The sequence below is a fragment of the Rhamphochromis sp. 'chilingali' genome (assembly GCF_963969265.1).
Source record: "Rhamphochromis sp. 'chilingali' genome assembly, chromosome: 14".
In the NCBI taxonomy this organism is placed as follows: Eukaryota; Metazoa; Chordata; class Actinopteri; order Cichliformes; family Cichlidae; genus Rhamphochromis; species Rhamphochromis sp. 'chilingali'.
This window is the reverse complement of record NC_137941.1, coordinates 23,485,376-23,501,157: the sequence shown is the minus strand read 5'-3', so window position 1 is coordinate 23,501,157 and position 15,782 is coordinate 23,485,376. Positions and strand designations below refer to the sequence as shown.

Here is a 15,782-nt window from a genome sequence, read left to right as displayed (position 1 = left end):
CGGCCCGTATTCTGTCTTTCTGTGCAGGCGCTAACTCATCTGAAAAATGAACTAATGTGACATGACACGATGGTGTAACTATTTAAGACAGTCTCTCAATGTCGTTTTTTATCATCAATCAGAACATTTGGACATGACAGGGAGATCAATTAGTCGCCTACTTAGATGCTAACTTATGTGTGGTCAATTATACTTAATTACTAATCTGTCAAAGTCTGTAACTTCCTTGACGTTTAATGCTTAATACTATCATCAAAACAATAAATGGTTTAATTACGACACAGAAACTGGTGCAAAAAGTTCCATCTCGCCACAGTTAGGAAGCTTAAGGCAGTTATGAGAAGACCAAAAAAAAGAAAACCTCAATTACTTTATCGCTGCCCCCTGAATACCCTGACTAAATGTCAAGATCATAGAGTCCCTCTGGGCTTAAAGGGGATGATATCAAAAGGCTTTTCTGTTGCTTTATGTTCCACTAAATAACATGGGTCTTTCTCATCATTGTCCCTCTCTGTGTTCACTTCAGCCTTTAAGTTTGCCTTCTATACTGCTGCGCAGATAGCCAGTGACCTCATCCTGTTCCCACAGTTCAAAGCACTGGCCTGCACTGAACCGGCACCCGCGTTTAGTAGTGAATTTCAAAGTGGGTGGCTCTTAAACGAATACGAAAACAAACAGAATTAAAATGTGTTCAGTGGGATCATTAAAAGTGTTCAAGTTCACTATGGAAAATCTGCTGCGGTGCTTTATCTCTTTGCAAAAGTGCAAAAAAAAAATGAATAGTCGGTTAAATAGAATGCACAAAGCTCCTTTCGACAGCGTAATATCATTAAAGACGTATCACTAAGGAGAGCAGAATATGCAAAGCAGAGCACTTACAGCCACCAACATCAAAGCAGTCACAATGAAGCCAGCCACAAATAGAACAAAAGCATTAGTTGCAATAAGACTTGGCCCGGGGGTAAGTTAGGGCACAAACGGTTGTTGTTGATTCTTGTGGCGATAAGCTTGCTTTAGCATCACCACTGCCTATGTACATATACCAGTGGAGTGGATTTAATCGCACTAATTAGAATGCACTCAAGGCAAAATGCAACATCTACTGGAATAATCTGAGAGAAAAGATCTCCACTCCAATCTATTCTCCTCCTCTTTGTTTCCGGCGAGGGGGGGAGGGGGGGGGGGTGGACAGCAGAGTATCTGTTTTTGGTAAACGAGTGAGCGGCTGGTGTCTGGTGGTTGGATGCATGTGTCACTTTGGACTGGTTGCCATTTCGAGGACAAGCTGCGGGGAGGCCACTCGTGGGGAGGCTGAGCGTGCATGTGCATGCGTGCGCTTGTGTGTGTGGAAGAGACCTAGACAGAGGGAATCAGAGCCTTAGCAACAGTGACAGAGAGATACAGACCAAACCATACCTGTGGGCGGGATCATGCCGGGGGACATGAGGCCGGGGACTGAGTGGGGCATGATGTGGGGGTTCTCCGGTGATGTCACACTCTGGGTTCTCTTCGGAGGCCGGCCGGGTCTGGAGCTGAAACACCGGGCAGAAAGAGGGAAGAAGTCGGGTGAGAAATGAGGAGGAGGGGCCGTGTGGGTAGTGCTGGTCTGGTGCTTTGTGGTGGTGGCGGTGGTGGGGGAGTGTTAACATTTGGAGCACTCCAGAATGCAATTCCATTCCAAAGAGCTAACATGTACTGTAAATAAATTTCTTTTCAAGGACAGTTGCTTTCTGCAGCTCAACATAATAGACTTCCATAACTAATTAGATTACACGGTGAATTCATTTCCTTTATTGAAGATCAACCACTTTTTGATGCATAATTCATAACCCGTACCTCGTTACCTGTTCCTCCGTATTAATATCCCCACACTATTTGAATTGCCTCGTTTGCATATGCTAAAATCCAGCGCGCGGCCCTCGGCCTGGAAATTACATGTTAACTTGTTATAATTATTGCAGTCAGGCCACTATTGATTTATGAGACTTTTAAAAACCAAATATGTGTAGTTCTGGTAATGAATGATATTTTAAGGTTCTTCAGGAAATTAAAAGGCAATGGCTGCCTTAGGAAATGTTCTGCTTGCTTGATTTAATGCGTGCCTTAGCTGGAAGGTGGTGTGACAGAGTGATTCAGACCTGTTGGACGGTTCTGATGGGGGAGTTTTATTACACCAAACGAGGGGCACAGATCCAGCCGTGATAAATGACTGTGCCACCTTACTGTGGAGGAGAAAAGGCCTTCAAAGCAGATACACCCCTGACTTTCCACACATCTTACTCATTCACTTATTAATACAGCTTCGAGTTTCAATCAATACCTACTTTGCTGGCTTATAGTTACAAAGAAAAGCCTACAGGCTGAAAAAAACAACAACACAATGAGCATGTAATGGGCCGAGATTCTATAGAAGTATATTCTTTATGAACAAGGGGCTGGATGTCTCAGCTGAAGATGAATTATGGTGACGTGACACAGGTGACATATTGGCCTCATACATTATTTCACATACAATAGTCCATTTCAAGCTTTACCGGGATACCGAGCGCTCTCTATCAAGAAGTGAGTTTGACTCGTTTTTAAAACACCAAAAGGTTTCCAGAGTGTTCTGAAACTACAGGAGAAAAGCTGGATGGATAGTGATATGTATATATCAGTTTTATATACATATATTTTTTTTTCTTTTGAGGTACGAGACATTTCTTTGTTCATTCATCTCCTGCAGGTAAAGTTAGTTCACACTTAAACAGTCATAATTAATATGAAGACTGAATTACACCATTTTTTTAAAAAGAAAAAAAAAGGTGTTTGCAAGAACAATCTAGATTCAATCAATGTAACAATAATGTCTTTCTCTAGACTTTATCAAGCACTAGGCTGTTTGTGTTACAGTACATTTCACTGTATTTCCCAAAGGCGGTATCTGTAGAATGACGCAGTGTGTTTTAGTTCAGACGCCAGTCGAAATTTATTCAGCCATATCTTGCGAGGTTTATTTACCTCACTCCTGCTAATAGAGTGCACTCACTCTATCTGTCTGAATGTGCTGACTCTCTCATATAGTGGCGCTGGAGGTTTTAGGACTAAAAGCAGACCTTCACCCAACTGTGTCCCTTTGGAGGGGAAGTACGAGAGTGATAGAAAGAAGTAACAAGAGGGAGAGCGAGCGGCAGAAAGCGAGAGGAGGGAAAGGGAGAAAAGAGGGAGGTGGAAAGAGAAACGAGTGCCCGCTCAACCTAGGAACGTCTGGAAACGTAATTCCTATTTCTATAGAAGAACCTCTTTGATCTTATGAGAGGGAGAGATCGCAGACAGTTTTGCTGTCATCACTTTCACTTGTACTCTGGCTGAATTATTTATGAAAGACCTCAATAGAGGGTATGTGATGGGTAAAAGGCTTTTTAATAACAATACTAAAAGCAAAAGGACCCTCAAATGGACAAAAAAATGTCACATCAACCTTAGATCATGTCAAAGGATGTGAACTCGGGTACAAAGGCCCAGTTAAGTAAAGGTAATGTTTGGATAGGCTGCGAGAGATTCTGTCCCGTGTGTTTAAAGGGATAGCATTTCATCTACAGCCTGCACACAAATAACACCAGCGAGCCATGAAAGCAATACACCAGCTGAAAATGGAGCTTTGAACTGAGGAACCTCCGAGCAACAGGAAAGCCTCTCAGAAAATTAATGCTACTGTCTCCTTTCCTTATGGCTTAGTAGACGTCTACATTTGCAGAAATGGCAAACACTTTATTAAAGAGGGGGTGAAGTGGCTCCTCTGCTCAACGTTTCCAAAGACTGCACGTGTATAATGTTCCCGAACGATTTGCGCCACATTTTCCCAGGCATACGGATCTGTGATGGTCAGAACCATCCAGGCTAATAAGCCGGGTCCAGGGAGGAACTCAACCTGGCCTCAAACAAAAGAGCCAGGCTATTTATCAAGCAGCAGATGCTGATTCCCTAAATAGCCTGGCACAGAAACAGCTCCAAACTAGGCCATTATTGCAGAAAAAAAGATAGCACAACTGGATTTATGATTGGAATTTGTGTACCTTTGCTACATTTCTTATCCACTGTTGTCTTTTCTAATCTTTTATTTTTAAATTTTCTCTCTCTCTCTCTGCTTAAAAAAATCGAAACGTTTCAGGAAATAAGAGCCTCTGAGTTCCAAATTGGGGCTTGTTTGGACAACTTTATTTCTGTTCTAGAGGTCAATCATGAAAGAATTTTATTTCATGCTTTATTTATATTTATGGTTAAGATATTCAGACCCCCTTATATCTCTCTGGCTTCAATTAAGGAAGCAAAATAGGCCCCACCAGCTTTGGGCTGGGGCCACAAATATGTTACACATCTATTCTCTCCCTTTTTCTTGTTTTGCTGCTATGGTGAAAAGAAAATACTGGTGAACTTTCCCTGAACCAGACTTCCTTTAATGGCCCGGCCGTGTGTTGACCCAGCAGAGTCGGCTGGAACCTGATACTATCCAACACACTACGCTGCGCAGGCAATCAGATTACACGGGGCCCAACAATACACTCCACACGAGTCCAATTTCAGCACTACAATGCAATAAAAGCACAATAATTAAATTCACGTTCTCACCCCGTTTACAGGAAGCCAACACGGGGTGATAGGTATAATAAGAGGCATAATATCGAATGAGATATCAGGATGCTTTTTGATCTCACGGCAAAATTCTGACATCTCGCCATCAGTCTCGTTTCTGACAACGGAAGCAGTGACTGAGATCTTATTACCCAGAACGCTGTTAATGCAGTGATTACGATCTGTTATAAATCAATTGAAACCACAAATGTAATGTTTAGCCCAAGTGAGCACACTCCCTTAGTGGATTCAGTTACACACAGAAGTCATCCGCTCCTCCCATCTTCGGATATCTTTAGGAATTCAACCTGATTATATCAATAGTGGCTCGAGTTTGCAGAGAAAGAGCATAATATTATTTCCTGGTGGTTATGATTGAGCCATTAACCTTTTATCGCAGTCTTTTGTTTGACGTTTCTAAAAGCTAAGGATGAAGATATTTATTCCATTTCCGCCCGGTTGGCCAAAACAAGCGAGTGAATCATTCGTCTGGGGCTTGTGTAAACAAAAGGCCTCTCCAGGTCTCTGCCAATCAGGTCTTATAAAATATTAACCCAATGTCATTGCCCTTTTAAAATCTCTCACCTAGAATTCCCTAATTGTTCATTTTCTTTATCTCTCCAGTGCAGAGAGTAAATAAATTAACAAAATAGCTTTTATCGCCCTGAGTAACCTTTTAACTGAAGGATTATCTGGGGTTTATTTTTCATTTCTCTCACAGCGATAGCAGAGCATGCCCCATTGATTGGTTTGCTGGGGTGGTGACCAGCCATGAAAACAAGGTCTTATTGATAAAACAAAGCAGTTTCTTACCTTTTAAGTGCCAGGTCAGGCAGAAATTCAGACGCCCTGAACCCATCAGGGGCCTGAATATGCTGAGTGCATTGGTTTTTTTGGAGGTTTGTTTTTTTTTTTTTAATTCAGTTCATCAAATGGTTTAAAAATATGCGCACAACTCCCCTGAGAGGTTAACTATGTTTTTAAAAAAAGAGGAATAACATGTCTGTGCTGTCTTACTGCCAATTTAAAATCCCCACAGGTCAGATAACATTGTTGTCTGGGAAAAAAATAGTGCGATGCTTAACTTTAATTTGAGAAATGAGTTGTGTTAAAAAAAACTTGGTCTGCTGGACAAGAGAAGTGTAATGCTAGCAAACGCAGAAGGAACAGGAAGTTGTGCTCTTTAATTTTACATTTGTTTGTTGATTAAACTTTAAGAGTAATAAAGAATTTTACATTTGCTCATCGAAATCACTGTTTGAGCAAAAGTGTCGACCGTTCTCTCAAACCGAGTATCTCTGGGTGAATAAGCAGCGTAGCATTTCTCGAGATTTTCTCAAAATCTACAATCAAATTAGCTGAGAATCGAGCGTGCGTGTATCAAAGAAAGCGTAGCAACTTGACAAAATGAAAACCAGCGAGAATGACAGGGCTATATGTTGCTTTCAACAAAACGGGGAAAAAGAAGGAAAAAAAAAAAAGATGATTTATATTTCCTGCTGACCTTGGCAGTCTATTCGTTGTGATGATCATAATCTCAGAGTCACCGTGTGATACATGGGAATGCATTCGCTCATCCATCTTTTTCATGCATCCATCTATCCTTACCCTCATCTTGTATCTGTATTTGCATTGAACCTATTCTTGGATTATCTCAATCAGCTTCCCCCTTGCACCTGTCAAACAACGCCTCGCACAGGTAGCCACATGGCACTTATCTGATCTAGATAGCTGGATTACAGCGAGTTTGAGTGCGAGCAGAGAGAAGAGGAAAGAGAAAAAAAAAGGAAAGAAAAACAGACTTTTATTTATTAGGGTTAGGAACAGCTGCATCCGCCTGCAAACTGTGAACCTTTGTTACGGAACAATATATCACAGATCAAATGGTGTGAAATCAAAGGCGGGAGAGAGTTAGCATCAATCCCACTAAAACCCCTTTTAAAGTGCTGTCTGTGCTCTGATCCCTGTGTGGACTAATGTGCGGGGTTGAGATCAGTGGTAGTTGGGAGAGTGGGTGCCTTCCTGATGCCTTTGTCTGGGCTCAGGCCTGATTAGGACCACGCTGGGTGAGACGATCGCAGAGTCTGACGGTACGGGGGAACTCGGAGCCGGTTTTGCTCCTTCCGCTGTCCTCGAGCCCGTGCAATGAAACAAGCAGACTTTGAGAGAAGACCGATGTTACGGCAGCTATAAAGAGCTTAGTCCTGTAATCGCTCTCTATTAGAGCCGTTTGAAGCCTTTCGGTTGTGAAACCGAATCTAAAAAAAGATCTGAAATGCGATAAACTGCTGATTATTCCCATGCATCATTAATGTTAAAAGCTGATTTCATAATTGTACGTCCCATAACTACAGAGTCTAAGATTGCTTAGCACCACATGAACAGACTCTGATAATGAGTAAGCAGACTTCCTACATCACGGGAACTGATGAGGAAAGCCTAATTGGTTGACTTTTCCATGCCTAATGGATGATTCTCTTAATTAAAAAGATACTGTACCAAATGTTAGAAATCAGATAGCGCTTAAAGTAAATGCAGTTAATCAAATGTATGAGAATGAGCAGTTCCAGGAAAGCCTAAATGAGATTGGTAGATATGATTTGGCTCCAATATTTATTAATTGCAAGTGCCTTTGGTTAGCAAAACAGAACAGGTCTTATCTTCAAACTGCTAGGAAATTTCATCTAACCACTCTCACTGATCTCTCTTTTTCATGAACTGCGATGCATATGAAACAAGTCTTCAAAACAAGGCTTTTAAAACTTACCCAGTCAGGGTGCCTTTGAGGATATTTAATTAAAATCTAATCCTGCATTCATTAAGGCTCACATAAATTAAGCTGTCATTCATAAGATTTATGGATTCTCATTTGCATATTGCATACAATTCATCAATTACTCAAGTATGAAAGGAGCGCATTTCCCTTGGAGCTGCCTGCTAGCCTGCCAACATTTGAAATGAGAGAAAGAGCACGACTGTCAGGCATTCACTGCAAACTTTTCCCCACAATGTCTGTGCACTGATTAATCTCATTTTCTAGGCATCCCTTACAAGATTGTACACAGTCCAGCTGCACTTTTCAATTATTTCTCCTGTCCTCTCAACTAACTTTGAAAGCAGGATGGGCTAAATGTGGACTGGAGGCTACTTTGGTCTTTATGTATATAACATGTCTTTTTGCCATGGTAATCATAAATTAGAGAGAGGGGTTTTAAAGATCCTAATGGAAAGGAAATGTAGTAATTTTATTGCAAATCCCATCAGGCAAATATTCTGCATGCTATAATAGCATATTTCCTGTCACATTTAGAGAAGAATACATCCAGCAGGCATTCTGACAGAGGGAGAAAGCTCAAGAAAAAACAAAAAAAGATAGAGGGGGAGGGTGGACCAATGAGAAAGAGAGTTGCAGTGAGAAAACAAAAGGGGGGGGGGGGGGGGGGGGGGAATCTTAGTGCTAAACACATAAAAACTCCCTTTTTGGACATGAGGCTATGGGAAACGCAGTATGGAGTAAGTGCTTAAACCAAGCGGAGCGTGAACGCATCTAAGATAAAAGGTCAGGCAAACACAAACAGGCCACTCGCGAGGACGAATGGAATTAATTGACTCATTAATATGCATGGCTAATAAAGCTCAAAATCCTAAAACAAAAATCATTGTCAACCATTCCCTTTTAATGGCTCTTATTTTCAGCTTGAGAAGAGCTAGTCTACAGGGTGTATCAATCTTAGGAGGGGTGGAGTTCCTCCACCAAACAGGCTTGGGGTAACCTCGGTGTTGTATGCTCATGTCCTCCCCAGCAGACAAAGGCAGAGTTGTTCTGGTGGAGGGATTAATTGAGAATTAATCCCAGTTTCTGGCAGTGGAACAGACCAGCAGTTAGAAGTGAAAGTCATCCTGAAGGGTAGTTAATTGGTTCCCCATAGCAAAAGCTTTGGAGAACAGAAATCAAGCTGCATTTTCATTAATCCTCCCCATTGTTTTGTGAAATTGTTGTGGAGAGTGACTTCAGATAGAGTCAATAGTTAAGGCTTTTAATTTGCTTTTAATTCTGCCAGTGGGGTGACAATTAACAAACCCCAAAGAACAATAGCTGTGAAAATTATGCGTTCGATTGACTCTAAATGACTCTGAAATCAAAAACCGATAAGCAATTAATATACTGTACTCTACAAATGGTAAGCACCTCCAACATACTTGATGCACTCCATCTAACTCTCTCACTCTATCTCTACATATACATACATATATATATATAGGGCTTTTAAGCTTTGGGAATAGGACCGTCGGATTGTCGGATGTGATTAATTACGGGTCCAAATGGACACAATAGACAGAAAGGGTGATGTAATCATAACACGAGGAGACACGGTGGCTAACGGCAGAGATGGAGGAGGAAAAAAGGCGCAGAGAAAACGAGAGACGGAGCACAAGAGACAGCGGCGGCTCACAAACACATTCCACGTTCAAGCTAAACAGGAAGACCGTGGTGATTAGCATTAATTGCACTGAGGATTGGAATCCTGTGTGAAACATTAAACAAAAATTATCTACTGTTTATTCTGTTTTTTTCCCCTCATTTTTTTTTCAATAATTAATGAAAAGTAAATACTTTGGAGGAGTCCAAAAATGATCTGGGGAGGAAAAGAAATGTTTACATAATCAGGAAAAATGTTCCTGTACTCTTTTTCCTCTGTGTGCGCGCGTGCGTGTGTGTGTGTGTGTGTGTGTGCACACATGGAAAGGTTAGGGCTCAGGCCTGGTTCTCACTGTTCCTCAGTGTTTCTCCATTAGAAGTAACAGTGTCTGTTCCCCTGAGTGCCGACTGCTGGGAGAGTGTTTGCATATTTAGATACAAGCAGCCCTGTTTATGCAGCCCCACTCTTGGCTGCTCAAGTTCACTCCAACGCAGGTCCTGATCAATTTGGCCAGCTGTGCTTTAAATGCTGTTTACAGCAATAACATTGTGGCTAACAGAGCACAGCCTAGCCTGCACGCACACACACACGCACACACATTCTTACCAGTGAGAGACAGACAGACAGAGGGAGAGAGAGAGAGAGAAGCAACTTCAGAGCGAACCCCCAGCCTGCACATCCCCAGACGAGCATTTGTACTGAGTTAAAGACGAATCAAAGCCTGACTCCTCTGCAAGACACGGAAGAATTGGATTCCGTCTGTATACATCTCTGTGATCCTTCCGGAAGAATCACTGACTGCGAGCGAAGAGAGAGGAAATAACAAGAACTCAAACCCGGAGTCCCAACCTGACGTTCCAAGTTACAGGCGTCGTTTCTGACGAGTGATTGGCACGGAGCACAAAATAAAACGTCAGGCTCGCTGAAATTCCCACACACACATGACAACTGCTTTCGACAAGGTGCCGCGCACCTCACAAATAACTCTGTTTGGGCGAGACGCTACATTCCTCGAGACTTTGGGGGTTTCTCTTGAAAGCTAAAACTCCATTTAAGCCTGGCAGGACAGCAAATAGGCCTACTCAGCAAATAGCAGTGAAGCTGCTGCTGCTGCTGCTGCTGCCGCCGGTGTGCTCTCGCTTGATGATATAATTCTTAATGTACAGCTTGACGAGACATAAATCTTACCCGAGAACCACCTCACCTGAATTCTTTTCCCGCTCTCCTTCTCTCCCTCTCTCATGATGAATTGTTTGCTACATCTCGGAGACTAAAACCCTTCAACCTCTTCAAACCCGGGTTTCTAATAACGCGTAGGTGCTGGGGAGAGGTGACAGCATGATGAATATCACAACAGACAGCTCCAATATGGGACAATTTTACCAGATCGATATCTCACTGCAATATCACAGAAAAGGAGCTGATATTAGTCTACACAGTGTATTACAGATGGGGTACATTTCTTCTCTCTGCACTCCCAGTGAACCTGGGCTATATTTCATCCACGTCGGCAATGGTTTACACACTCACAGACGCTCTGGAAACTAATCATAGCGTGGTAGCCACACCAGATGCATCTGCTTAAAATTATCCATATGTGTGACGCGCCTCTAACCCCCTTGTTCAACACGGCGATGGACTTGCAAATAAACTGTGAATCACATTAGAGGATGTTACAGGCCATTATTTCTAGCGAGAACAAATGTTTTGTCACATTCTAATAGAGAGATCACAGGCATCATGTGCGCAGCTTTTTAGAGCAAAGCCGAGGCAAAAGAAAGAGGCTTTGTCACGTTTGAAAAGAAGCACGAGAACCTCGCAATTAGGCGACAAAACTCTAAAGTTTGTTTGCCAATAAGCTGAAATTATTAAAAAAAAAATCTCTTCAACACGTTTTTTTTGTTTTGTTTTTTTCAACTGAAATCAATAAGTCCGAATAAACTATTCCTTTCTAATTAAATGGCGCATACGTGTTTGTAGGCATGTGTGCGATCACAGGTCTGACTTTAATTTGCGCTAAGAGTAAATTATGGTTCGGGGAATTCATCACAGTACAAACATTTGTTGAGCCCTAGATGAATAAATCAATCACAAATGCTCTCTGACAAATTAACTGACACTGTTCTCTTTGTCAAGCTCGCCGCTAAACACCGTGGTCAAGTAACGTGTGCCTGAAGAAATGGAATGAGACACCTTTTACTTCCAAGGGAGACAGATGCATATAGGAGAGAGGGAGAGAGAGGGAGAGAAATGAGAAGGAGACTGAAGGAGGGAGCGCAGACGCTGCTAACGCTTAATATCTTCTCTCTCCAGGGGGCCGGGGCTGAGGGCCCCACTGCTGTCAGCTGCAATAGGACCAGTCTTTTCGTGAGTGCCCAAGGTTCGTTAAGGGCTATTAATGGAACACAGTATCCCTTGTGTAGGAAACTTGTCAGTGTTTCATTAGAGACTGATAAACATATAATACATAAGTGTCAAACACAGTGTGCGCGCAGTGTGACGTGGTGGCGGGAGGCGAAAGGGATTTTGGGATTGGAGTGTTACAGTCATTCCCATGCTCTGCACTGACAATATTTGGGATTTCATAAAGAGGGAGGAGCGCAGTGGACACACCCCGGGACCTGTTGAGCAAACTGTTTGGCTTTACGGAGAGGAAGTCCACAGCCGGCGGTGCCGCTTCGGCAAACACCGAACTGTATTATATTCTTCAATGGTTATCTGAGAAAAGAGGAGCGCCTTTTTGCACGTGCGTAACTGGTGAAGATGAGCTGGCACATCTCTTCTTACTGCTTAGGCCCAAAAGTACAAGCAAAAGAAATACATCGTATTCAATTAAAGTTCTTTTTTTCACCACTACTGAAACAAAGCAGCCCACAGCTGGGACTCTGGGTCTAGTTCACAAAGTCCTTTTGATCATTTTGTGGCAGTAAGAGAGTTTGGAGTCCCGTGGAGTACGGGACCAAGCCGATCTTATTATGATAATTGGGATACATCAACTTCAGATAGCACTAATGGAGTGATATTTCAGTGATCAAGAGTGCGTATTCGACTGTAGAAGCAAGTTCACTTTTTTAGAAGGAGGCATTATGCAACGCTCCGGTTGTGTTCCCAGTGGGCAGCCACTGAAACTTCCAGAGCAACCCAGAGTACGCTTTTAGCTTTGGTGTTGGAAGCAGCGCTTCACTCTGACGTTTGCCACCGAAGACAAGTGTTGCTCCGGTGAAGTTAAATCTATTTCCTCGCGAGTGAGTAATTGGTCACTATGACTATTAATCAGTTAATCTTCTCCTTTTCTTTTTTTTTTTACACCCTCTCTCTTCAACAGAGAAATATCAGAGGTTCAATAATTAAAAACGTGTCAGGTGAAAGTCCAACGCGCTTCCTCACACTGTATGTTCTCACATTCCCTGCTTTGTTCATCTTATTAACCTCCTCTCCGCTCGCCGCGCCTTTAAATGAAATCTTTAGCCCCTTACATGTGAAATTAAAACTGCCCTCCCTTGAGCGCTTTTAATTATTCTTCTTCAGGAGAAACTTCCACTTCTACTTTTTGTCAAGGCGGCCTTCTTCTCCCCCCCCCCCCCCCCCCTTTTTTTTTTTCCACACTCCTACTCACTGCCCAGGTCTGTCATGCTTCACTCCTCCCCTCCAGCCCGTTGGTCTTTCCCATTTTTTTTCTTCTTTTTCTCTTCTTCTGCAGGTCTGTTTAATTCTCACCTTGCTCTGCCCTTGTCATCAAGCCGTTGAAGCACAAAGCCAGGAGCAAGGGAGTGTTTACTCATTTCCCCACTACATTACCTCTCCTATTAATCACTGCATGGAAACTTCTGGACACTGAAGCATCTCTGCAGTCGCTGCCCCAGCTGCCCCTCTACGCTAACAGGGCAAACTTTACATAAATGCCATTCTGGATATAAAAAAACCAAAATAAAAAACAGAGTGCAGAGCGTACACTTGCACTTGTTTCTTCAAGTAGGCACCCTTAAGCCAAGACTGCATTACTTCAAAGAGTTAAATATGTTAAATACCGGGATAATATTTTAATGCCCTTGTGTAAAAGGAAACATAACTACGGCTCTCGATAAAAAAAAAAAAAAGAAGAAGTTTTGAAGCAAACATGAGTTGGTTGACATTGAAATGCATGATACATTATGAGCACACAGGACAGGCAGAGGTTAGTGTGTCTAATTAATCAAATTTAATTGCATGTAAATTGTACTTTAAATGCAGATGAGGAAGAAAAGCTGTTTTTATTTTTTCCGTCAGAGAACACCCCCCCCCCCCCCCCCCCCCCCCCTGTTATTCTTCACTTATTCTATTTGTGAGATCAGAGAGATGAAAAATGAACTGTTTGCTAAAGCAAAGCTACGTCTCTAATTCCTAGTGTTAAGGTTTATTTAGACAAACACTTGATTTTTTTGTTTTGTTTTGGGTTTTTTTTTTTGTTATTAGTACTAGGGGGGAAAAATGTTTAGCGTGAAAATTCAATTTGAGTCCTGTGTGTCCATGCTGCCCCACGAACAAGGCAAAGCTGCTGCTGTGAAAGGATTCTTATGAAATTCAATTAACACACCAACAGCTTTCCTTTTCTCTCCTGCCCTAATTCCCACATTCCCGCTGAAATGACTGCATTCCCGGCAATTATGCTAACCGCTCGGAGTGCACCATAAATTTACAGGTCTGGGAAAGGCTGTAACGAGAGCTCCTTAAATATGGGAAGGAGACGTTTGAGAAGATGGATCGCCGTGGGCTAGTGGTCGGCCGGCAGTGGGCAGGGGGAACTTGTTTGTGAAACGCATACTACTAGCTGCTCTGCTTCTTCTAATGAGGCTATGGACATAAGGAACATTATCATTAATGAATGAACCCCTCCTTTTTCCGGCTTTTTCTTCATGTGTGTTTTTTTCTTCTTCTTTTGCTTCTTTTCTTGCCACAGCCCCCCTGTCCTTTTATTACTGTTTCACTGGGCAGCCCAAGGCGGCGGGCGGCATGTGCGTCGGCTATATATGAGAAAGAGAAAGAACCCAAAATATTTGAAATGCAAATAAATGAGTAATGTAAATAGTTTTGAGAGAGTTTACCCAGTGAACAATGGCCCCTTATGAGACACAAGTGCGACAGAGGGAGAGAGAACAGGACTGCTGGTGTGGGGGATCTGAGCGGTGGGGGTTGGAGGGATCATCCAACACAATATGGCCCTTCTCCTAAAGCAACTTGTTATCAGGCGCTACACAGAGCCCCCCATTCAATCTGCATTTAAATACATTTCAGTCCACTCACTCATTTGCATTCATTTCTCCCATTATATTTGAAAATGGCTAAATGTCTAGCCAACACAATGTGGGAGCCTATCACCGGCCAGGGGAAGCCCACACCTGATGCCAATTTAGCCTGCTCGGATCTATTCAATGCCGTGGCCTGATCTGACAACTCCAGCTCTTCCCCATCCAGGAGACTTTTCAATTGGATCTGCTCGCGGTGACAAAATTGTTTTTGCTCATTGAGGTTTTTTTCTCCTCTTCTTCTTCTTTTCTTTTTCTGTCCCACCCCCGCCTTTCCATCTTTCTCTCCCTTCTCCCATCGTCACTCCCTCCGTCTGTGCGTCTGGGTGTCTGTTTGGGAGCCATGGGAAAAGGAGAGGCAAATGATTCTCAGTGGCTTCTGATTTCCACTATTTGTTCAGCATTAGGCCCACTTATCTCTGAAAGAAAAAGCAACATGTGGAGAGAAAGTGACAGGCAGAAATTCAGCCTCACTAACAGGCCTATTGTGCCCTCAAGATCTGCATTCAAACACGAGGGGCCCTCCAACTCTTTCTCCCTCTCTCTCTCTTTCTCCCGCTCCCTCTCCCTGTCGCTATAAAATGTGCACATACTTGTGCATAGACCTCTGTCACAGTCAATTACTGCTGCTAATCTGTACTGCAATGGAGAGTAAATATTTCATTACTTTTTCAAATAAACAGTTGGTCTGAGCTCATGGAGTGTCATCTATTCTGTGAAAGGAGCTGTGACGTTCACATTCAATTACACCATAAAAAGCTGCCAAAGCTTCTGAAGTAGACTTTTTGTGCTGAGAGCACACTACCAAAATCATTAAGACTCGGTGGCAACATCTTGAGATGAAAAGCTGAGTGGAGAGCCCCAGCATTTACACTACAGCACCTTTTCTTCGGCCCGAAAAATCATCCTGGGAGCGCTGCCCTTGCCTCCCCCTTTCCTCGTTCTCTGTTCATCGGCCGGTGTCTACGCGGCTCAGCAGAGACACACAATGTTGTTTTCTCTGCAATGTACTAAGTAGTGTTGTGTGAGATTAGCAGATGAAATAATGCAAGGAACGGGGAGGGCAGGGCGGGAGTGGGGGGGGACTGGCGGGGGGTTGACAGAGAGATCCCAGAGTCTACTGCTCATTAATCACTGCAGCGTCTTTGACCTTTCATTTGCCAAGGGCGCTAAGAGAGGAGGAGGAGGGTGGCCGCGGCTGCTAACGCTGCCCAGGAAAGAGGCTGAAGAGAGGAGAGCAAAGGGATAGACGGTGGGGGGGTGGGGGGGGAGAAAGGGTTGGAGAAGAATCAAAAATATGACCGCGAGATTCTGCCGTGTCGAGTCCAGACGAGATGCGTTCTTAAGGAAGAGTGAAATTAATCAGCTTCGCCAACCGTTAGATGAATCAGGCATTTCCCAGCCCCTAGGAGGTATCAGCTGCTCTGCTCCACTCACCGGGCCTGATAGAGACCGATAGGCCCCCTTT

At 43.1% G+C, this 15,782-nt stretch overlaps 1 protein-coding gene across 2 annotated transcripts in view; it reads right to left on the bottom strand.

Moving 5' to 3' along the window:
• The window catches only part of dachd (dachshund d), a 94,317-nt gene that overhangs the window by 45,208 nt on the left and 33,327 nt on the right, over window positions 1–15,782 (bottom strand). For both annotated transcript variants that reach the window (XM_080904104.1, XM_080904103.1), the window contains exon 2: window positions 1,417–1,532. In XM_080904104.1, the coding sequence (XP_080760230.1) occupies window positions 1,417–1,532 (116 nt within the window). The remainder of the gene's footprint in view (window positions 1–1,416; window positions 1,533–15,782) is intronic.